The sequence below is a fragment of the Sander vitreus genome, chromosome 17, assembly GCF_031162955.1.
Source record: "Sander vitreus isolate 19-12246 chromosome 17, sanVit1, whole genome shotgun sequence".
In the NCBI taxonomy this organism is placed as follows: domain Eukaryota; kingdom Metazoa; phylum Chordata; class Actinopteri; order Perciformes; family Percidae; genus Sander; species Sander vitreus.
Window position 1 is genome coordinate 6,994,604 of NC_135871.1, and position 25,491 is coordinate 7,020,094.

The 25,491-nt window shown below is 41.0% G+C and overlaps 1 protein-coding gene across 1 annotated transcript in view; it reads right to left on the reverse strand.

Annotated features, from left to right (window-relative positions):
• adgra1b (adhesion G protein-coupled receptor A1b) overlaps positions 1 to 25,491 on the reverse strand; it is a 213,048-nt gene that overhangs the window by 158,413 nt on the left and 29,144 nt on the right. Inside the window, exons 3-7 of the mRNA XM_078273676.1 lie at positions 15,199 to 15,270; positions 12,778 to 12,849; positions 12,526 to 12,597; positions 11,941 to 12,104; positions 5,434 to 5,647 (exon numbers count right to left, since the gene is read on the reverse strand). Of these exons, the coding sequence (XP_078129802.1) occupies positions 5,434 to 5,647; positions 11,941 to 12,104; positions 12,526 to 12,597; positions 12,778 to 12,849; positions 15,199 to 15,270 (594 nt within the window). The remainder of the gene's footprint in view (positions 1 to 5,433; positions 5,648 to 11,940; positions 12,105 to 12,525; positions 12,598 to 12,777; positions 12,850 to 15,198; positions 15,271 to 25,491) is intronic.

Sequence of the window (25,491 nt, forward strand, 5' to 3'; positions counted from 1 at the left end):
TGTTTAGTACCCTTTTTTTTCTTTTCTTTTTTTACTTTCTTAAAAAGTATCGGTTCAGGCACCGTTAATTATGTATGCGATTCATTTTGATTAATTAATCACAGAGTATGTAATTAATTAGATTACATTTTTTAATCGATTGACAGCCCTAATATATATATATATATATATAATAAATGTGCTACTTTGAACCTCGACTGTTCCCTTGAACATTCAGATGCCAGGAGGAGTAATACATATTTAGTATGCACATAGGCATACACACATAACTCACTCAATAAAATGAACATACTATTCCTGCTGGAGCAGCATCCATATCAAATTAGCACCGTTGTCTTAACCCGCTCTATCCATAACTCTACACTAGACTAGTTTATAATTAACATTTCACTTTATCCTTGTTAAACTTCATTCAATGTAACCAAGTGATTGTATTTTTGTACAATTTTTGTATTTTTTTCTTTATTGACTGAAACTGGCAAGCTGTAAAGTGATGAACCCAGAGATACAATTGTATATGTGAGTATAATCAAATTTGGTCTCCTTAGCATCTGAAAGCTTGTAAACAGAGGGCTAAATTCATGACAGAAAATGAGGAAAAACAACAAAAAGTGCAAGCAGAAGCAAGGATTTAAAGAAAACACAGTAGAATGCAATAACAGATGAAAGAGATGTGGGTAGAATTTAAAAAAATTAAAGTTTATGTTTGTAAGCAGCAGCAGAGACAGGGAAAAAAACAGAAAGAGAGCTTTAGAGAGATCACAATCAGGGACACGAAGAAACATTTCCCTTTTTCCTTTTGCCTTAAGTAGTATTTCCAAACCAGGTTCTTCATTTTGTGTAAGATTAGCCTGATTAAAAATGGAGAGGATTAAGTAAGATACATCCAAAGTGTCTGCCGTAGCTAGCTACAGGGCTCTACAATGTTTGATTAATAAAACATGAATCACAGGCTGGTCCCACTGCTGCCGCTAGCATAGCTAATACTGAAAGTTTGGCTCGACACTATTACTCAGCAGCACTCTGGCGCACATTGCAGAACCATCAGGCCTCAAGGGGCCTGCTTTTTTTGCTGCTGCTCACTGTGAGCAATGTAAACGGATCAGCTTATCGGCCCACCTGCGCCAGCAAATAACAGGCTATAATGACACGGCACAGTGTGAAAGTGGGAGGGAGCTAAAAGACACATAAACACAATACAATACTACACTACAAACAGAAAGAACATATTTCATAAAAGCATGTCTGTTGAAGTAAGCAAAGATCATGTCATGTTTTGAATGCCTGCAGCCTAAAGCAGGATGAGCAGAATTTAGCTGAGAAAACTGTTTTCAAATCACAAAACATTTTGGGTTCACCTTCAAAAGGGGTCACTTCACTGAGGCTTTGGCATCACCGCTCACGTCGCTGCAACACTGTGCGACAAATCCCGACGAGGGCTTAAAGCCCCGCGCTAAATCCTGTGTATTCAGTCTTTCCCCTCTGATGGGGCATGCAGGGCGAGGCTGACCGACTCAGAGGACATTTATCCATGGTGAACCACATCAACACGGGCCATAACGACTAATACATTGTAGAGCTGAAGATCTTTGCCTTAATTGTCTTAATTTCTATCATTTTACACGGGCTCGGGCTGGGCTCGGGCTTGCGCTCTGGGTTGCGCAGTAAATGAGCGGTCAGGTGATGGGTTTCGATTAGTGCGAAAATGGATGCTGAGGAGGTGAAACGGAGGCTGGCCTCTGGAGGACTTATTTTATTTCTTTGTTCCAACTTCCAAGTGGCCTATAGCCTACATTAGTCATGAATAAATGATGTTAAAAAAAATATATAAATGACTCATTCTTGACAAAAGGCAAAAGAGCTGTGTGCGTGCGCACATTTAAATAATGTCGGTGTCTCTTTTTTTCGTTCTCTCCCTTTTCCACTGAGTGGTGCGCGTGCCCGCTTGCGGTGTGAAGCGCGTGTCCATGCTATTCTCCGACATGCACTCTAACAATCACTGCTGATAGACGGCCTTTTGTACAGTCGGGCTGTAAACGGGTTCGGGCTTTTAAAAAGCTGTCAATCAAAATGTACTTGTCGGGCTCGGGCCGAATTCTGTCGGGCTCTGGCCTTGTCGGGCCAAACTTTTAAAGCCCGATTACGGCTCTAATACATTGTCCACTGTGGTTCAAGAAGCATTGACAGCGTCTGGCATGTCAAAGGCCAAAACATTAGTTCCGTTTTTTTTTGTCTTAACGAGTGCCGGATCAGTAAAATCACAGGACCTTAATTCCCCCCCCCCCACACACACGTCTCGCTCAACAGTGTAATTTAAGACTGAGCTCAGGGCGAAGGGTGAAGATCAGCCCAGGCACAGCCGATTGTTTTTGTTGGACCGAACTCTGTTGCTCTTCAGCTATGGAAAGGTCTGCTCCGTGCAGGTTTTGTACAGGAGGGATCCATTTTAGGTGCCAAGACAAACAAACAAAAATGGCCAGAATGGGTTCCACTTGGGAAAGAAAATTACATTATTTGTGTATACAAGAGGAGAGCAGTGTGTAATTGCAGGGGGGGACTAATTAGAATGTGAGCAATGAGAAATCCATCATGTTCCATTGGGACACTGAGCTGGAAAAGCAGAGTCACAATTTTGGGGGACTTGTTTTTTGAGGAGGGGGGGGGATGGGGAGCAGTACAGCTTGAGCTGATGGGACTGTCAGTACTCAGCCAAAATGGAGCGCCAGTCGCATAAGAAGTTATACTTACAATGGCACCTAACGTGATGTCTGCCTGACATCTAACTAATATGAAGAACAACTCGGATAGTTTGGAACACTTGGAGGCATTTCTTGAAATCCACGTTATAAACACGTCAAAATATACACAGGTCTTCCTGGTTGTCCGATGACAAATATCGCGACATGTGTACTGATGCCTCCAAGGTACCAGCACTGTAGGAAATTCTATTCATTACACATTATGTGGTGGAATTTCCAGAAACACCATGCTGTGGTAAGATGAGACAAGGGGGGGAACTTAGGTAACATTAGGTCAGTCCTAGGTCACAAGTCAGGGGATGAGAACATACTGTATATTTGGCCATACTCCAACAGTAAACCTGTCCTGTGTTCAAGTAAGAATGTATATGTGTCTCTAGAGATTGAGGGAGTATAAACTGCTTCATGATAAGGGAATATTGTGTTCCGGGACTTTCTCATTTTGAAGGCCAGCAAAAACAGGGTAAAGAGGCCTCACACACACCTTAGCCTCTCTTTTTTTTTTGCCGTTTCCCAGGGAAAGATAGACTCTTGGATATACACAGTACTGCTAAATCCTAAGTCTCCTCAATCGAGACACCTTACAATAAGGATTCATCTCCTCTCTGATGAGCCAGTGACTTCAAACATAAATCCCACTACAACGTCCGATAATCGGTTTTGAAGATGGTATTCAGAGTCTCTATGTGGTTATAGCATCATTGAAATGATTAATATGACAATATCCCATCCCTGAATGCTGTGTGGACTAACCAGACCCTCTTCCGTAGCGCTGTGGAGGAAGGTCTGGCAATGCGAGACTATCACCTAGTCACACATAGTCATTTGATTTGATGTTAATGTAATAATATTGTTTAATGCAGCTTTAAGTAAGTACAGAGGTACTGTCAACAAAATGATAAGCCAACAAAAGCACCTTTTACAGCGATATACTGTAATATTAGAAACATGTATATTAAATTATTTAATATATTGCTACTTATACCTTGATGTGTAAGCAGCATTTTACTGTTGTAGCTAGAGGCAGAGCTAATTGTCACTTTTTATGCTTTTAGGTACCTGAAACTATGCATTATCACTTGCATCATATCATTTAAGCTGATTAGGTTTTCTTTTTAAAATCTAAATCTGCAAAAAACTTGTAAATATTTCCTTGCACGACAGCTGGATTGTTGAAATATCACAATATCACGGAGCTACTGGCAGCTACGGGCAGCTATGGGCAGCTACGGGCAGCTACGGGCGCGGTTAAGGTGTGTGTGAGACGGTGCGACAAAACAACAATGGCGGGCGTAATGACAGATGGTTCATCAAATCACCTGCCAGGTAATTCTTTTTAAAGTGCCTGCCCTTTTCCATACAGTTTTCTTCAGAAGGCTTCTCAGATGGTTCTGTGTAACAAACCACCTGGCTCGTCAGATTAAGTAAATATAGTTGTCAAATAAAATGTCAATTAAAAAGTGCAATATTTCTGCAGTGAGGTAATTAAGTATGTAGTAGCATAAACTTGAAATAATAGTATCTTAAAATTGTACTTTAGTACTTTAGTCTCCACTAATGTTGATAATGGATAATGGTAGGCAATGAGTAGTGACTGACCATCCATCCATATTAATTTATACTACAATTAAAATAAACTATGCCAAGAAACATCACTACTGAGACACTGAACCTTCACTAAAAGTGCCTTCTCTACCCTTTAATCCAATTATTCAAGGCAGAGCTTTCACCATAGGGATCAGTGAGAATGTCAAACAGTAAGCTGGTACATAATGAAAAGAAAGAAATATTGATATTTGTGGCGTTTGCAGTCAGGGGAATGGTATACCTTCCCAGAAATGGAGCGGAAAAGTAGCGGTCACTCCTGTTGCCAAATAAACCACACAACAAGAGGCGTTCTGGCCCTGTTGACACAGGGATACATATTTCTGTCAGCACTCCAATATTTATGTTAGAGAGGCAGAGTCAGTGCAGGCAGCAGTTAAACTAATCAACAGCAATATGCTCCTGCGTCTGAGCCCTGTTGCCACAGCATTATGTCAAATGCATTTACCACACACACACACGCACACACACGAAAACAAAGACAGAAAGAGGATGGAGGGTTGCGGCAACATCTTCTTTCAAAAAAAAAAAAGTGCGAAACCAGCATTGCCAGTCTACTTTATCACCGCAATTATGATTCAGCATCTGTTCCTCTTAGCGTGTGCTCGGCTGGCGCCGGTGCGGAGGGATCGGCTGGACGGCCAATCTCTAGAGACGAGCCGCAGATTGCTCTGAGGTGTTGGCATGCTCCCAAGCCAATTCTGTCCTGTCCTTTCAGATCCTTATCAAGGGCACCCATAAAAAAAAGGTAAATCACAGCTCCTATGGGTGAGTGAGAGATGCCTGTGTGTGTGTGTGTGTATATGTTACATATGTGTCTGTGTGGGACTTGCAGTGACCCCTGTCAACATGTGTGTGCTGAATGAATGAACATGAATTGTCTGCAAGTGCGTGTTTCTCTCTGTAACAGTATGAGAACGTTGATGCAGCAGATTACGTATTTGTGTGAAGAGTATTTTGACTTTATCTGCATGGATGGACTTACAAACATCCTTGGAAGTGTGTGTGTGTGTGTGTGTGTGTGTGTGTGCCTGTGTTAGTGTAACCCTCCTCTCTCCTCTGCGTGTACCTGGTGAGCAGGCAGCAGTCGTGAAGCAGGGTTTCCTCCACGTAGACGCCCCGGTCCTCCTGCGTGGTGACGCTGTGGCCGTTGTGACGCCACCGCAGCTCCACCGAAGGGTCCAGGTAGGAGGCGGTGCACTGCAGGGGTAGACGGTCTCCGCGAAAAACCAGTTGTCTCTGGGAGGGGATGAGCTGGAAGAGGGGCATCTCCAGAGGTCCATCTGGAAGACGAGAGGATAAAACAAGGTTAGCTAGTACACCTTCCCTTCCCCCTTCCAGAGGAGGGAAAGGTAGAGGAGGAGAGACAGAGGGCATTCTTCCATCCTTGGGAGAAAAACACAGAGGCAGAATGGAGGTTTTAGGGGATCAGTGTTGCAAGTGGTGTTAAAATCTAGCAATTACATGCATGATTTGAAATCAGACGCATATTAAACCTGCACACACGACCACAAACACATTCTTAGCGCATGCCCCTACACACACATACACGTGTATGCCGCCACAATATTATCACACACACACACATTCTGTCAAGGTCACACTTCTCCCCCCCGTTCCCACATGTCGTTGCTGTTGCTATGAGAGATGAACAGCAGCTGATAAAGAAGAGGCCTTGAGCGCTCCCCTGGACTCTCCTTGACTCCTTACATGTTCACAATGGAAGCCTGCCACAACACCAGTGATATGATTACTTACCAAGCAGCTGGCTAAGTCCTCAAGACTTTTTGCCAGAGAATACGGCTACGATAAGGATGAGATTAGAAGACAGGGGAGAGCGTTTAGTCCAGTGCCAGAATACAGGAGGGGGTTTGATTTGTTGTGAAAATCCCTCAGGACCTGATTGATCTAATCATACTGCAGATATAGAACACACAATGTTTCTAATCAGGAGGAACCTGTGGAGATGTAGACCTATCACTGTTGCCAGGTTTGGTGAGCATAGACAGGCCATGTACTAACTATATATGTATATATATATTTTTTTTTTTGTTCCAGGATTAGCCCGGTGCCTTGCCAGCTCACTTGTACCACCTTGGGAGTTCCTTTGGAGCGTGTTCACACAAGACATTTCCTTGGACACGCTCCAAAGAGCAGCGTAAGCAAGAGCTTTGCCTTCGCTTTGCCTTCGCTTGTATTCCAATCAATTGTGGATGTTGCTGCTGACAGGCAATTCGATATACGGGTCATAAAGTCTTTTATTGCACCATGCATTGGTTTGAAAACAAAAACAAAAAACACTGAAAGATCAGGTGATGTGGTGAAATGTCTCAAACCCACCACTCAACATTTCCCTTGAGCAGAAAAAAGTAGCGAGCACAACTGTTTATGGTAATACATAACCGATATGCAATCACGGCGATTAACACATGCAGAGCTGTGACCTCAATTTTCTACATAAGTAATTCATAATCATAGGTGCATAATCAAAAGTGCCACGCTTTCTAGAGTAACATTAAAAATCTGTCACTAATATTAGATCTTCCTTGATGACATCTCTGGGTAATTACTTGAGCTGACCCCGTTAGAGTGCTAAGACTCTGAGAAGTCTGCAGCAACAGTTGCTGATGTTTGTTTTCTCCTGCGGGGTGACACGCAACAGACACAGCATGGGAGCCGTTGACTGTTGGCTTGGCTGATGCTGATACTGTTGAAACAACGCTTTGAGCCAAGGATCAGAGTGTGGCTGCTTGCCTTCGGCCGTTGGACACTGCCAGAGCAAAAGGCAATTATTGGTTTGGTTGGTGTGTGTGTGTGTGTGTGTGTGTGTGTAGAGGAGGAGAGGAAGAGAGAAAGGAACACGGACAGAGGCATAATGATATGTATGCCTGTATGTGCGAGTACATTAGCAGTGTGGCTCAGTATGTGGAACAAACATTGATGCACCCGGACTACCAGGGCTTTGTTAGGATACAGCTCATTTAGTAGTCTCTCTCAATGGAGCCTGGACATGCCACCACAATGTTCACTCAATTAACAAATTTCTTGAAATCCTTAAATGTTTGAAGAAATCAAAGCCCGATACGTACGGATTCAGACTGCTTTCATACTGCATGCATGTAATCCAGTGCATTTATATCTCATTAATAACAGTCTCACAGTTTACTGTGTGCTCTCTCAACCCCGTCTCAGAGCTGTATTAAGTAAGAACATCCCACTGCTGCTGCGTCACATTAAACAGCTTTTATTGTGAAGCAGCAACAGGAAACATAAAGCGTTTGTTAGCACTGACCACAACCGTTCATCAAAAATGTGTCCGCAAAACAAGACAATGGCCATTTTTAATTTTTGGTTGAAACCTTAAGAACTGCAACGTTAAATTTGCCAAGCAGAAATTATAGGTCTCTATTCCCCCCCCAAAAATGAGGAATTATATTAGTTTCAAAGTGGGATCACAAAAAAATGTGTTAAGACTTTTACAGTTGACATTGTTTTGGTTGACTTAATTGAACAGCTATCAACTCCACCTCATTTGAAAATAAAACATTGTCAGGCTGATGCTCCTGTGTGTTTTGGAAGTCACTTCATTATCACTCTCTCAAAGCAACTGTGAAGGTGTGTGACTGAACTTCAAAGACCCATGTGACAGACTATGTTGTTATATTTCTATATCATTAAAGCATTAGAGGCAGACCACAGGCTAAACAACATGGGCCTGCATGTGGAATGCAATTTAATGGCATGATGCCAATAAAAAGGGCAAATGCACTGCTGTGTCATCATGCAATAAATACTGCTATACAGAGCAGAGGCATAACATGCCATGTTAGCTCTGGACTCATGGCTGTGCTGTGGCTCTCACCCCAGCAGTGTTAAAGAACCAGAAGGCCGTGGCTAGATGAGTCAAACAGACGCCTGCCCTGACCTCAACACAGGAAGCACCTGATCCTGGCAGGAAGCTGCGCACACTCCTCCGTTCCCCCTCATCTGCAGGCAGTACCCGACCTGTATCAGCTTAGGGACAGGGGCTCATTGCTGGAATGTATGGTGCAGACATCTGCTACCCATCAGACTGGAGCAGCTGGAGAAAGAAACCGATGCATCGTCCATGACAAGGGGGGAAATCTCAGTGGAGAAATATTAATATTTTGGTATGCCAGTGTGGAAGAGGGATATTTTCATCCTATAATTTTTTAACAAGAACCTAGCACTAGGTGCTGAGCAATATCCCACCCACACAGCCTTAACAATGTCCTGGCCGGTGTACACGGCTGTATGGCTTTCCCTTGCAGAGTGAAGCCATATGAAAATAACAACCATCAAATAGCATTAAAAAATATGGTTGTTAGAGCGCCGCACTGTAGCCAATTGAAAATTGTGTGTTGTAAATGAATAAGGTATTGTAAGATGGAGTTGTGCTGTGGAGAGGCAGATGGATCCAAGCATGGCAAGAGCAGGGAGCCCAGAACGTTATCATTGTAATCCCATAATGGATGCTTTAGGGGCCTGAAAGGAGCGCTCCTCGTCCCCCCACTGGATCCCACTTGTGGCTCTTTGTCTGTGGACTGCGCAGAATTACCCTGTAATTGCTTTGGATTGTTCTGTGTAAATGAAGAACACATAGAATTAGGATTACATAGAATAACTCCAGAATGTCTGTGGCGCAGACGTCTCAGGACGGTGTCTCAGGACATGCTGCAGACCGGGACACATTTTTCCTCATCAGTTCTCTGCAAACTGTGTCACACATCATGCATATGGTAAATGTCCATATAATGTCCCCTCACATACACACATGCACAAACACACACAGACATACCCCAGTACTAACCAATGATTTTCTCATTCCAGAGCAATATCCCCTGTGTGAACCAGATGTAAGGAGAAGAGGAGGATGATTCTATCACATGAGATACAATTCCCCTGTGGACCGCAGCATGGAGCGGGAAGATAGAGCATTCGAGGGTGGGGTGGGGGGGGAGACAGGGAGGGAGGCACAGGGAGATTGCCTGTCTGTAACTGGTCTTGAAAAAAGTGAAAAGTTAAGACTCGTTCTCTTTACTGTAGCTTCCAGTCAGTATAGAGGCTGTTTTGTTCTGCTTAGAATCTGTTTGATGCACCCGCTGCTGATAGACACCATAGATTACAACAATGTCTGTCTTAATCTTTTAGTCTTCACACTAATTTAGTCTTAAAAATGTACTGTACATTAGCCAATTTTGCAAAAAGTGTGCATAAAAATGGTTCTTCTACAAATGTGTCAGCCGCTTAAAACTAGACGTACAATTTCACTAGCATTCTAAAAATAAAACGGGGACCAATACATTTTAGTCTTATAATATCGGTCTTTCTCAGCATTGTCTTTCTTCCGTTTTAGTCTTCTGTGGATAAGGGTAAACACCCCCCCCCTTTTCCAAAACTATAATTTTAGGGAAGGTTTTGCTGCGCACACCTGACCTTTTCCACCAACCTCTTGCTACATTTTCAGACATTTTCACAACTGGCAACTGCCCGGCTCAACTACAGTCTACCGTTGGCCACACTAACTTCAGTATAACGACTACCAGCTCAATGATATGCTTTACTGAGAGGGCTTTGACAGACAGGAAAGGCAGGAGAGAGCCTAGCTCATTTAGTTTCCTGGCACAGATTTCTTCAGGTGATCTGAGGATTTGAATGAGCAACTTCTGTAGCACAAGCTCCTTCCTCTGGCCCCAACACAGGTGGTACATAATAGGGCCACACAAATACTGTATCATGAGACAATTTTTGCCCGGGGCTTTCTCTCTGGCACTAAATCATTGCCTTATATTAGGCTTCTCAAACCGTTCTCAGCAGGTGGAGAGATAACAGTGGGGTGGGAAATTTATTATCAGAATACATCTACTTAATCATGTTCTCATTGTGCTAACCACTTGAAAATGCAATATTAGTGAAATGAAACGGTATCTAGCTAATAAATAGTCTCAGGAGGCATTCCTGTGTAAAGATATCCCATATCTAATACATTACTATTCGTCAGTGCTCAGCAAAATGTTAATTTTAAGAAACAAATTAATCTAAATGGGATATTTGCTTCTTCACTGCAAAAATGTCCTATCAAATTTAAAAGAAAACATTTACGATATGAGCTTCCTTTTGCTTGAAAAACTAATTTGGCAGCGCGGTAAGATTACTTAAAATAAAGTCAGCAAGCATGTCAATTTACCAGAAGTCGTAAAGCAAGATAAATTACAGTACCTAAACGATTAGTGCTATTCTTGTTTCCACATAACATTTCACACTGGCATAGACCAGTATAGCGCCTTGCATTCAAAAGTCTAAATCTTGAAATGAGATATTTTGTCCCAAGATAAAGCTGAGAATTCATGTAAGCCAAAAGACAAACTTGAAATAAGAGGTTTTTGTCTTGAAACTTCATACCTTAAAATAATGTCAATACTGGAGGTCCTGTAACAGAGGTCCCCTAGCTCTATCTAAATTGCTCATTAACACAAGTAAAGTAACATTAACTTGGATTAAGTCTTGCGTAGTCAGCACTATATAATCTATATTTAAAATCTTAATATAAGATTATTTCATGTACTGACAAATTTTAAAGCAGAGTTTTTGCAGAGTTCTCATATAGGTAAAATGAAAGAATCTCTTAATAAATGAAGGGATGCATTGATATGCATGCAAAATGGACATTTAGGAGTTGTCTTTTATAGGAAAATTCCTAATTTCATGGAAACCAAGTCACATAATGTTGTATATTTACATGTTTTTCAAGTAGCCCTGGTATTATTCTCTTAAATAAAAGGATCCACTTCACCTGTAATTTCTTTTAAAAGTAATGCTAATTTCTCCCTGATCTTAATCCCTTTAGAAGTTGTAATTAATTACAGTAATTTTCCCTGATTCATGACTAATTTTTATTCAAGCTTAGATACAGTTACTGGTACTAGCAAGAATAACACTGAGGTGTAAATAACATTAACGTTACATGTATTCTCTTTGTAACATTTAAACTGCTATTGTTTTATTATTATTAGTGAGTTACAGTGATATGATACTGTGTTTTGAGCTAACATTAAATGCTGCTATTATATGGGTAGGCTATACCAAACATTAGCCAAATGGTGATGTTTTTAGCTTTGTGACTTTCGTTTCTTTTTTTTAGCTTTGTGACTTAACTATTGGCAAAAAGGCTAAACCTAGCTATAGCTATTGCTGTCTAGCTAACTAATGTGCAAGCTAGTGTTAGCTAGCTAGGTCTAAAGCTAGCAACAAGCAAAAAGGCTAATCCTGTAGCTATTGTTGTCTAGTTAATGTGCAAGCTAGAGCTAGCTAGCTAGGTTTAAAGCTAGCAGCAACATTTATTTAATTGCAGGAATATTAATGAATAATGTGGATTATACAGAAGAGTGCTTAGTCAATGTGCTTTTTTAACACTTTTCAGGTAACCTTTTTCTTTTTTTAAACTCTGATGTTACTCCTTTATTTTTGCTTACATCAATTTAAGAGTTAATCAGTATCACCCAATAGTGCCCACTCTATGTTAACCTCACGCTTATATAATAGGACCTTGGCTTACCACATCTGAGCTGTTGTTCACGTTGGTTGCGAAACTCTAGTCCGTGGAGGTGGGTGGGGAACACACACACCGTGTCATTGCCAATCCTCACCGAGTTACTTCGAGCCCAGAGGAGCAGCCACTTCAGCTGACAGTCACAGAACAAAGTCTCAGTGCTGAAGTGTCTGTTGGGAAAACCAGCGCACAGTTACAACCTGTGTGCCTCTGTTACTGAATGTGAGCGACTTCATTCATCCTACAGGCGGACAGCAGGCATTTTGACACTTCATAAAGGAAAAACACAGGTGCAATTGATCAAATTAATTATAGTTTCATTTCATTTATGTGTGCCAGTTCCAGGGTGCAGGTATTGTGCATGCTGACTCACTGCTTACTAGCCCACCTATATGGAGCAGAGCCCTCGTTATTGTCATTAGTCACACCTGTGACGTTACTGCTATAAGTCAAATATGAGCAATGAAAACAGCATAACTTCTTGACTTTTACCCTTGCCTCTGTAGCATGATCTATAACAAGGTCTTAAACACATTTTTTAACCACAACTTAGATAACTGAATGTATTATGTACATGTGTGGTTGCCTTACAGCACTCTGAGAGCCACGAGGTGTGTAAAGAGTCCCACGGTCAGAGTGGAGAAGATGTTCCCAGACAAATTCCTGGTAAAAAGGTGAAACACAAAGCCATTCATCCAAAGACAGCTCACTCCTTGCATGCACTAAAGCCATACAACTGTATTTTGTTATACATTACTAAATCCGTATCAAACACCATATTCTGACAGTACAAATTAAGCATTAAGCTATGCAACGCATGTTTTCAATTTAGGGATTACTCACAATTTTGAGAGGTTGCCCAGATCAAGAAATATTTCAGGCGAGAGACAGCCAATCCTGTTTTTGGACAGGTCCCTATGAGAACAAAAAAGGTAAAGAGAGAAGAACATCCTTTAGTTCATATAGTGGAAATCTATTTTACTGAACTTGTAGTCAAAACAACAGACATAACTTGAAGTACCTGTGTTCATGCATGTCTTTTTAAAACACAGAACTTAAACAGCTGTGAAGGCTGTTGGTAAACCATGTTTATTCATCTACTCAATTTCCTGAAATATCTATGCTGAACTTTACTCCTCATATAACCATTGTTGGCACACATACAACCTCACAAACACACCCACGTGCAAATGCAGTGGGCTTCCGTATGCGAGTGGCTGAGCGCTGTCGCGTCCGTGGCTCCGTGCCCTCACACTTTGTAATTAAAGACTGCTTTGCTGGAGCAGCTGTGGGAAAATAAGCAGAGCACTCGAGTAATCACCAGTTGGGGAGCACTTAAATTAGCACTCTGCTGCTCCCCGAGCTTGGCGCACACGCGCCCCGAATCAGCACGGCTAACTCCCTGCCTGCATCTCTGCCAGCCAAGATCCCACTAACTATCAGGCTACAATCGTGTCACTCACTCTAAAGCCTATATATAGAAAGGCAGGATAACAGTAATCACCAGGAAAATTACTCGAGTAGAAGAAATCAAAAACAAAGACAAAAAAAACCTCATACATTTTTCTACAGGCCAAAAATTATAACACTGCGCATTTACAGTATGCAGTACAGTACATTTTATGTAAGTTGTATGTCAATTTGAAAGTCCAAGTTTGTATATTAATAAAAACCAGAAGAAATAAAAAAAACTTTGTTCTAATTAGTATGCATACTGTCATTTTCTTTACAATGGAGTAGTAAATTTGGAGGTATTTACTGCACACTTAAACAAAAAAGAAATCCTGTCACAAATGAAAAGTTTTATTCAACACACTTAGGCGTTTTGCCATAAAATCCTGATTTGGTTTGGTGTGACCATTAGTTCATGGTGAATGGGATACTCTAAACAGACAGCTACTAACTGCAAGGTGAGGGTCAAACAACAGACAGAGACACCTGAATGTGGCACTTGCACTAAGCCTACTGTCGAAGGAGGTAGGCTATCATAACACACCTGTCCCTGAAAATTAGTGAAACTCTTTACAGCAAAAGGTAAGCCCCAATTAAATTAATAGTTATTCAACCTGCCGCGTTTCTTTATTCTTCTATCTTCATTTAGTTTCAACAAACAGTGATTCAAACAATGCTGACTTTTTCAAATGTAAAGACAATGATCATGAGAGAACCAAACTAAAGATTTGTAGCAAGCCAAACCTAAATATTATCAGATTTTGAAAACCCGAAAAATTCCCTTTGGTCCTACAGCCCACTAGTCCGACGATATTACGAATCCCACTATGGCCACGCCAAGACCCGCCCTTCAATAGCATTTATTGGCCAGGCGTCCATGCTTACGCTAGGTAACGTAACCCCATTTGTACAGGTCCTATCCCCTGACCAATCGGCTATCCTAACCTTAACCACTTGAGGTCAAATGCCTAACCCCAACCAAACGAGCTGCTTCGGTCTTGGCGTGGCCATAGTGGGATTTGTAATTTCGCCACCAAAGGTACGTCGGACTAGTGGGCTGTAGGACCAAAGGTAATTTTTTATTGAGAGGTCGGAACAATGGAGCATCAGAGAAATGAGCAGTCCCCCAGCTGGCAGCAGCAAACATGCTAGCAGATTAGTTTACTAGTGGTAGGGCTAGCTCGGCTAACCCTGGCTTTGCAGGTTGTAGTCGAGAGTCTCCCTATGGGTGCCAGTGTTAGCATGCCTTAGCCTAGCTACATTTTAGCTACTCTACTTGTGCTGTTAAACATTTTATCTCCTCGGGAATGTTGCCGGTACGGCCGGTTATGTCTTTAAAGCAAATGACTCAAGGATGAAGGGAAATGGAAAGAAAGTCAACGTGTCTTTAGCAAAGGTTAACTAGTCTTGCTTTAACACTAACCAGCAGAAGCTCAGTGGTTCCCCAAAATCTCAGAGGAGAAAGTGAGTGACACGTGCTCTCCCTTTCACCTCCTGCTGGTGTGCCCTCTAGCAAAACATAAAAACCCTAAAATTCTGCAGACTGTGGTCACACCAGGAAGCTCCCACTTGTGAATGTGTCTATATTAAGGAAGGCAAGGCTTAAGAAAGGCCATTGTGTCTTCACTTAGCATTGCCTGGACAAAGGCACAGGAAAGGCTAAAATAGTAATTCAGCACCTTTGCTTTAGTTAAACGTTTTAGTTCTCTCTTTACTTTGTACTGTAGAAACTCCTTCTCGTTGTCTTTAAAGCCAGAGGACTTTTCCCCATGTCCCCTGGAGAAAGCTATTACAAGGCTTCATCATACTTACAGTCTCCTCAGAGCCAGCAGACCACGGAAGGCCCCGTGCTCCACTGTGCTTATCAAATTATTCTTCAGGTCCCTGGAGAAGAGAGACAGAAAGAGCAATTAAGTCAGTGATTACTATCTATCTACATATCTGTCTGTCTGTCTACTGACATCAAGTGGTGGTCAGGCATTAGTTTTGAGGTGAAGTTCAGTTGAGCTCATGCTTGCTGACCGAAATAAACCTGCACCTTCCTAGGATTCATTCAAATGGGGATGATGATGTTTATATTGTTCACACAGAAGAGTGCAGTTTGTGGGTACGCGATCTGTGCTGCCTGCACGATCCGACATCCGCATGCGCAAGATGATGATCCTGTTTTACGACGATTTACGACACTGCACGATCTGTGCTATACCATATAGCAATGAATCGCAAAGGGGAGTGTGGAGGAAACTGAAGGTCTGCAGTAACAGAAAGACTCAGACTTCATTCCACATGTAACCAAAATGATGTATGTTCATGTAACAACTCCTTTATTATTTTGGATTGGAAACCACGTAAACACCTCATAATGCATAGCGTACGCTACATTTAAAAAAATCCCCACACTACATGTCACAAAAATAACAATGTCAGCAAGGCGTAGTACACGGACGTCGCTATGCGGTTTTGGATCAGTGACAATAAGTACTTAATTTAAATATCTTTATAAAACAGACCCGCCACGAACTGCATAATGAATAACATAAACCGTCAAGTGTTTCAACGCATGCGTGATACAAATAGTGATGTACAACGTGATACACTACGTATTTAGTATTTATGCGCGTATCGGATCGTGCAGGCAGCACAGATCACGTACCGACACAGTTCACAGAATAACGGTTTGCTAGTTGGGAATAAAGGGAAGGACTCTAAGCTAGAGGAATCAAGAATCAAGTCTCCAAACCTATCCCGAGTTGAAAGATAGCCTACTTTACGGCTTTATTATGGAGTTGACAGGCGTGTGTGTTCGTGTCGGCATGCGCCCGTGAGCACCCACGGAGGAACACAAATCGGCGCCTATGTTGCTTGGTCTCCCAAATGGAACGGTCCGGACAAGGGGGGGTGGAACGGGGGATGATAAGGATCTATCGGAGATCTACCTCAACTTTTGGACTGCTCTCAGGATTGCACTTACTCTGCCAGTCACTGTGGCTCTAGCAGAGAGGAGCTTTTCAAAGCTAAACTTGATCAGGTCATACCTGAGGTCAACCATGTTCCAGGAATGGCTCACTGGCCTTTCTGTCAAGTATCAATCATTCAATAGGAGAGCAGATTTCATACGATAACATCATTGATGATTTTGCATCAAGGAAGGCCAGAAAGGTCAGGTTTTAGTTTGTGTTTTCTGTTCTTTGTGCTATAGTGTAACAATTAGATTCTCTTTAGTGTGTTTTCACATGTGTGTGATGAAGGATTTGTGCTATTTAGAATGGGCCTATTTATTCTACATTTTATTTGTATATTATTCTTAATATTTTATATTATTGTTACTCTCTGCTCTTGTTAATTTTTTATTAGGGCTGTCAAAATAACACGTTAAAAAAATTTACGCAGATTAATCCATTCCATATTGACGTTTGCATACAGACGAAAATCTGGTGCCACTGATATGTCTGCGCTTCTCTCTGATGCTCTGAAACAGACATTACAGGAAACACAAACCCCGCTGCATGTGACGCTAGTTAACACTATACTCAACAGCAGCTAACGTTAGCATACCCTACCGCTAGCTAGTAGCTGGATTAAACACGGTTAAAATGCTGACAGCTAACGCTAAACGGTGTAAAGTTTGACTGTGTTTTACTGTAGAGGATTCAACACCGGTATGTAACAATCTGCAGCTGCCGTCGGAGAAACAACACAGCCAGTGCGTTCAATGAAACTGGTAAACTACAACCTCATGGTGCATTTGAAGTTATTGTAAATGTCCTTTTCCTATCTGGTTGTTGTTTTTGTCGTTCAACAGCAATTTACCAGTGAAATAAGTTATTGTTATACATTATTATTAAATCATTTAATTTTGACCATATGGCCGTTCTTTAATGTCACCAACTGTTGTTTAGTACCCTTTTTTTTTCTTTTCTTTTTTTACTTTCTTAAAAAGTATCGGTTCAGACAGTTAATTACGTATGCGATTAATTTCGATTAATTAATCACAGAGTATGTAATTAATTAGATTACATTTTTTAATCGATTGACAGCCCTATTTTTTATATATCTGATTGTATATATTTTTGGCACATTTTTATACATATATATATATATATATTATTTTAACAACATAAGTGAAAGAGAAAATTCTATTTCTCAATTGTACAAATCCTTCATTAGAACATTTGAAAAACACACTTAAGAGAATCCAGTTATTTAACTATTGCAATTACAACAGGATACACACTTTTTAAGTCGCACAATCTCCACCTCCAACATTTTCAAAAGAAAATGAACACAATTCTGCACATAATATGGCAGTATAAGTAATCAGAACTTAAAATAAATATACACTTTAATATAGTAATTTTGCAAAATTCTGCAATTTGGTGTTTGTTTTTTTTTGTGGGGGGGGGGGTCTCGCCCTGGGTGTAATTCAATGTAGAACCGCCCTTGCTTCAGCATCTGTATGGAACGCAGCGCATGGGGGAGTATGGAGCAGCAGCTCGACCGCGGTACTGTAAGATGACGTAGTATTAAGAGCGACAAGCGGTAACGAGTAGTATGAAAGACCGATGCCACGTGGGAGGCTGGTTGGGGTGGTGGATGGGTCAAACAACACAGGACTTTCACCCAAGAGACCAGGTTTGTGTCCCGTTGTTGTCCCACGTGTCACTGAAACATACATTTTATAACCCCACCCACGATCTTTTCCTAAACCTAACTGTCCCGTTCTCATGTCAGTTAAACGTACGTCCAGACCCAGAGCGTCAAAAGTGACGCCAAGGGTCCCGACCAAGCATGTTTAGATACGACAATAACAAACGACAAAGGCACATGCCCAAGCGTCCGTATTTGACGTGATGGGAGTGAGAATGTGTTGGCAGTCCCTAGCAGGTTGATGGCTTAAAAGAAAACAGCACCTTTGATCATATATTCTAATTGGGAAATACTGGGGCCATTCATCAATGACTTAACTTCCACCTGTAAGTGGGAAAGCGCAGACCATTTCCTGCATGTGTGAGACCCACAGCATATCCAGCCAAGGCAAAAACACATTTCAGCCAGGCGCTCCTTGTTCACCCAAATACCTCTGACGCTACTAAAAATGGATCTCCGAAAAATCTCCTCTCTGGTTTTCTCTGCAGGCCAAAGAAAACTTCCTGAAATTGTGTCCCCGGTTTCCTTTAACTTTGTACTGTATGTCCCGTGTGATGAGAATGAGAAGAAGGGTAGTGCCTTTCTCCAAATGTGAGCAACAATGTAGCTAAACTCAGCCCAAGACCTCTTTCTTTTTTAAATATAACAGTCACACAGGCCAGACCAGGGCCAGCCAAAAGAAACAAAACAAGACGGACCAATCAAAGCCACAGCCATTGTCCTAAAGTGGAAATAAAAGTAATGCTAGAACTCTCTTTATTTGACACATGAGACAGTTTGGTATAGCAAAATGCTCCCTTTTACCTCATCAAAGCAGAAGCTAAATAGCTCACCATACTATATTCGGTACAGACAGATTTATAGGAGGCATACAATAATGCAGATTTTCTCTAGAGATTGGAAGCATGGATGTGTACATCACTACTACTAGATGTACTGATTGTGTTACGGTAAGTGATGTAAAGCATTAGTTACACATACAGAAGACAAGCCATCATTAGCGGGAGAAAAATGACTTCCATCTGGGGTAAATGATCTGTATCTTGTGTTAAATTGTTCGGCCTATGGTTGAAACACACTTTGTCTGCACCATTAAGACTCCCCAACAGCCCTCCAAACAGGTTGTGGACAGACCAAAGGTCTTCTTGTATGCAGAAGTGCGTAACTTGCACGCACCTCCTGTATTAATATTTGGCTGGAGGGGGGCCAGCCCTGTAAACGCAAAAGTCTGTTGCTCTGTCGCTGGGTCTTTTGCTGAGTGAGTGATGTAGTAACACCATTGGTCGGAGTGAGTGATGATGTCGGTCGAGTTGGAGCTTCCCCATGGTAATGTCCTTCACTGTCGCCGATCAATCAGCCGATTATTTTCCCTCAATACGCAGTTGATGTTTCAGCCACTGCCGTTTTAATGCACAAAGAGTGTGTGTGTGTGTTGAGTTAAAACAGATAAGATAAACTACTTAAATAACAGAAAGGAGTACACATTATGAAGAAAGGGGGAAAAAAAATCATCATTATTATCGGTGCACCAAAGAGAGCAGGGAAGAAATAAACAGTAAAGTGGTGAGATGGGAGCAAATATACAGTGGAGGTTTCAGTTTGTCCAGGAATGGTCTGGTCTGTTTGACAAAGTAACATTAATTACACACTTCATATGAGCAATCCAGAACAACAAATTATTGTTATATATATATATATATATATTATTGCATTGCATTGAATTAATTATAATTAAAGCAGTCCTCAATTATTTGTTTCAAATGTATCTTAACCATGTAATTTGAAATACTACTTCAGTACACAACAAGCACATATTACTGGGACCACTACAGATGGACATTTAATATCCAGGAATCCACATTAGTCCACACCTAGTCTTGTTTTAGCTAAGAAAGTGTTAAACGTATTTTTCTTAATCTGGTATATAAATAAATCTGTGTGCTCAGTTTGACCTCAACACTTGAATACACCAGCTTTCTATTTCTGCTGACTTTCCGCAATCAGAATAACTAATCACATCCTGCAGGAGTCATCATTCGCACAGCAAGGTGTAGCACGCCTTAGGAAGACAACTGAAGTTACCTTCCTGACAGACTAACCTCCTGGTCCAGTCAGTCCGGCCAAGGGCTGGCTCTCATCTCCGCTCTCATCCAAAATTGTCTTTGATCATGTATATTATGCTACCAAAGAGCGTGCGAAGGGTCGAGGTCTAAAGGTCATGAGTTGTGCCTGCAGCACCTCCATTTATCTTCAAACCGTCTTGCAGCTCACTGATCTGCCCTCTCTGAATTTGCTGAATGTTCAGAACCTTCAACCTTACTGTGTCTGCCTAATTCAGGCGTCAGAGGTCACTACTCAGGGAGTCTACATACAGGAAATGTGCTACTGTACAAAGAATATCAGAGCACGCTGAATCCAATTCTATAATGTGCATAAAACCGTCGACAGAGACAATCATATGGGACAACTTCATAAGAACTCCAATGGCCTGAAAGGGCCCCTAACTCTCAACCTAATCAAAGAAAATCAATAATAATCATATTAAAAGCTGAACATTTCAAATTACAGTTTTGAATTGCAATGTTGAGTCTTTGGATGAGGTTCCATGGGATACTTAGTTGTCAACTATTAAATGAAACGCCAACAATTTTGATTTCCGATTAATTAAAATGATCCGATTCCACCTTCCTAAATGTGAATATTTTCTAGTTTCTTCTCTCCTCTGTGACAGTAAACTGAATATCTTTGAGTTGTGGACAAAACAAGACATTTGAGGACGTCATCTTGGCCTTTGGGAAACACTGATCCACATTTCTCACCGTTTTATAGACCAAACAACTAATCGATTAATCAAGAAAATAATCGACCGATGATTCGAAAATTAAAATAATCGTTAGTTGCTGCCGTACATACATGTCCATCTGAATCCCCGCTGCGATGGATCATATACTGCTATCATAATATTCACTTAAAGATAATGAATTCCTGACTTTGTGTATGAGGTAATTTATAAAGCCACATAAAACAAACGATGGCGGGCAACACAACAAACTTTTACAGACATCAAACCTGAGCCAACAAGTATCTGCAAATAAATGTTATAAATTATGGTTGTGTGCTCCAGACGGGTGGGGTCTGCCACATAATACAACAGAATGGATGCCAAAAAGTTTCAACAATCAGAGGAAACTATTTGAAAGTCCATTTAGCATCCTTTTCTGTGATTAACTGTCTGGCATGATCTGTAATGTCCTCACGTAACGTAAGCTCCACGCGTCTGGCACTCCAAACAGCCCAAAACAAATTGTGAGAATTATTTGCAGTGCATATATCATGTTGTGAAGTTTGTATTGGAATCAAGCTCTCAAGTGCTGTTTTTCGTGGACGCTGGACAGAATTTCATAATTGTCTCTTACTCTACTCTGAACACATTTTATTTAACTTGTCTTTGGTGCAACACTCCCTTTGCATTTAGGAAGAAGCAGCTCTGATGAGTTCAAGAGGTCCCGGTTTCCACTTGACAAAGTGCATCCATATGTTTGCAAATCTATTAGAGCTGTACCGAATAGTTTAAAACTTCAAGGCTTCAGTCATAATGTTGACAATCAAATTCCAAATGACCATTGAAATGCTGCGCTAGGGTTGGGCGACAGGACTAATATGTTGGCGATTGGCCGAGTACATAGCCGGTTGTTGTTTTTGGGCAAGTTTTGTCCTTTTATTGTGCTAATTTATTGGTCTGCCTCCGAAAAAAAAAACGAGGTGCGCTGAGCAGTTGCCCCGCTGAGCAGCGGCTATCACTCGGCTCTCTGCTCGTGCATGATTCTTTTGTGTAGAACTACTACCAATTGATTAGTCTGAACTCAAAGAAGCTAAATGGAATTCAGCCAACATTCATTTCATTATTTACACCTGTGTTTTTCCTACTGTGACAAGTCAAATGGTCTTCTGTGAAAAAGGCCCATCTGATGTTGTTGTTGTTGTACTTTAACATTCTGCTAAGACTATGCCGCTTTTAATATAAAACAGATATAAAAAAGCATTGGCTCTGCAGTAAAAAGTAAACAGCAACATCATATTAACACAGTCAAGCAGAGTTAATCAGAAATAGAGTCTATTTAATATACGTTTAGAACAGGGGAAATAAAATCTAAGTGCTGGGTTTGAAAATTTAAGCCCGACTTAAACAAAGAGGTTCTCTCTTCAGTTGAGGTCAACAAAAGCCCTGGCTACTATTTGAGAATTTATGGTACACACACATACAAACAAATGATAACTACCTTTGGGGAGACTTGTCCACCCACTTATCCACTGTAGATACAGCTGGAGCAGCTCAAATGAGATAAATGTTTAAACAATAGCCATTTTCTACTCCCTCAGGCCCTGCATGTTTGAAGAACAGGAGCAGCCCTCAGTATAGACTCCAACGTTTGCGGTTAATGTTTGAAAAGCTACTGAAGTGCTTCCCAATTAATTTAAACTGCACTGTATATCTTAGCCTGCTCAATTTCTCCCCAGCCATGCAACCTCAAGGATATCAGCTTGTTCGCTATATGTGACACTAATGGGCAGATTCCTCTAGAATTTGGATGATTACCACATGACACAGTCACACTGATATGGAGGCATGCACACACACACACACACACACACACACACACACACACACACACACACACACACACACACACACACACATGCACTCACTGCGAGTAAAAAAAATAAAATAAAATAAACACTGACCAGACCACACACATGCTGCAGGAAAAGACAGAGCAATGCTTTCTCTGTGATAGCAAACAGTATTAAATCATGCAGAGCATCGTTAAATAGATCTCTATGTTGATGTAATTATCACAATGAGATTCACAAAAGGTCAATTTCTACATGAAGTACATGAGCAAATAAAACTGTAGCTTGCTGCGGCCACTTGGGCACTCATCCAAATGGAAAGTGATGCTGCGTGATGTATCCCATTGTATGCGCACTTAATGAAATGAGACGACGACACACAGTCATTAGTATTTAGTTAGTTAGTGCATCATATTTCTCAGTGGCATGTTGGTGTCTACAGCAGGATGTGTGTGAGTAAAGGCACCTTGTTTCCAGTAAACAAGAAGACTCTCACATGTAGAGGGCTAATAATCAGGCCAGACACACACATGCACACTCAACACTACATCCAGTTTTAATCATATTTTAGACTAGAAAATGGAGAGTCATTTTATTCAATTAGTTATGTATTCAATTGACAGAATTCAGCAACTATTTTGGTAATTGAATAATTGTTTTAGTCCAGGAAAAATGCCAAATATTTGCTGGTTGACATTTGTAGTTTTAAGTGAAATGTCTTGGCAATTATTGGATGGATTACCATGACATTTGGTGCAAACATGCATGTCCTCCCCAGGAAGAGGTGTAATAACTTTGGTGATTCCTTTACTTTTCATATAGCACCATCATCAGGTCAAAGTCGGAATTTTTCCAATACGTTGGTTTATGAGCAAATACCTGCAAAACTAATAACGTTCCCATCAGCCACAGCTGTACTTGTGTGTTTGGTGCTAATTAGCAAATGTTAGCATGCTAAACGGCTAAACTAAGATGGTGAACATTATGACTGCTAAACATCAGCACGTGAGTGAGCAGCATGTCGGGCATTGCTGATGTTAGCATTTAGCTGCAAGTGCAGCCTCATTAAGCCTAAATGATTCACAAAAATTGACAAGATTCACAGATTTATTGAACGAAAACCATTAGTTTGTGCAGCCTGAGTGGAGACTAAGATGGAGGCAGATAGCATGCAGCAAATCCTTTGCGTCTCTCATCCTCAATGTCAAAACTCTAAGTGGCTGTGTCATTAACAAGACTATGTGCAACATATGTTGGCATCAACCCTGATGCTACTGTGGAATCTGTTTATTAAAACCATTTGTTCACATGTTAAATATTCAAGGTTCCGTTTGCAGATGCTTTGAGGGAAGGCCTGGCCACACACTCTGAATCACAGCAAACACTCACGGAGACAAATAACCACCTACTGGATTATAAATGAATATGTGTTGGAAGCTTACTGAGGAGGGGAAACAAGGTGGACACTCAGACAGTTCACTCCAATTAAACAGTCTGAATGTGTATGTATCGTGACTGGCTTGTAGCTACCGCTGCCAGAGCATCAAACAGCAATGGCTTTCCTCTTTGTGTGTTTGCATTATTGTATTATTACATATTGTAAGGCCTAAAGGCCTAATAATGGGTTCCATTTATAACTCTGATTTTTTATTGTGGGGATAGCTCTAGCCAGGTTCTAGCCATTGTTAGCAATACCAGTTGATATATACCAGCTGTTTTTTGTGCATACAAACAGCGTGACATGTCCACAGATAGAAGAACAGGACTGTGTTTACAACTATAGTGAGACACAAATAAGACAGAAGTGCTAATAACTGTACGTTACTACAGCTTTGACTGTTGATGCACGGGGCATCCATATTGGATTTTGAACTCGGGGTACTGCGAGGTTTTCCGAGGAGTTCCGAGTTTGGAAATCCGAGGTCAGGGGGCGTGTTCCCGACTTTGACCTCGGAAAATCCGATATCCTAGTACAAATGGAACGCACTATGAAGCTTGAATTCATTATTCAACCTTCTCGGCAAGACGTACAGCACAATCAAATAGCCTATTTAAAACAGTCAACAGAAATCAATGTAAATCTGGTAATATTTTGCATAGATTTATACTATATACTATATATAATATCACAAAGGTTTTTAAAGAAAAAAAGAAGTGAGCCTTTGCCACTTAAACAGCTCCACAGTCAGAACCTAGTTGGGGTGATGATCAACATTTATCAAACACCGCTGGAGTGCAATTTATTCGCAGTGGGTGGGTGAGCAGTGCTTATGAGATATTTGGAGTGATTTTTCTCAGATTGTAGAGATTACAAAAAGGAGGGGAAAAAGCTAGTCACTTTTGTAGAGGACGCCTTTATTTCTGCCAACATGCAAAAATGAAAACAGTCACATGAAACCAGCAGAAGCAATTTTCACAACAGATGGAGGGAAAGCTCGAAGAAACCCTGAACTGTGAAGAAGATACTGTCTTGGTTAACAGCTCGGCAACCGTGTCCTATTTTGGAACTACTGTTTTAATCAGTATGAGATATTTCTATCAGAATGAAGCAAAAGTTCAAGGAGAGTGTGAAGCAAATTCTTCCAAGAGAAGCTTTTGATGCATGGCCTCTTGCTCTCTTGCTATCTTTTTAAATAGCATAACAAAACAAGAAATAACTCCCAAGATGGAAATAAATATTGTAAATCTTTCTACTAAATGATGAGGTTTCCAGCATCCATCTGCTACTTTTGTAATTGCAGAGAGAAGTGAAACACAGGAGAGAGGTAAGAGGAGGAAGAAGACTCTGTCCTCTCTGTCTCTCCAAACTTAGTCAGTAAACCTCTT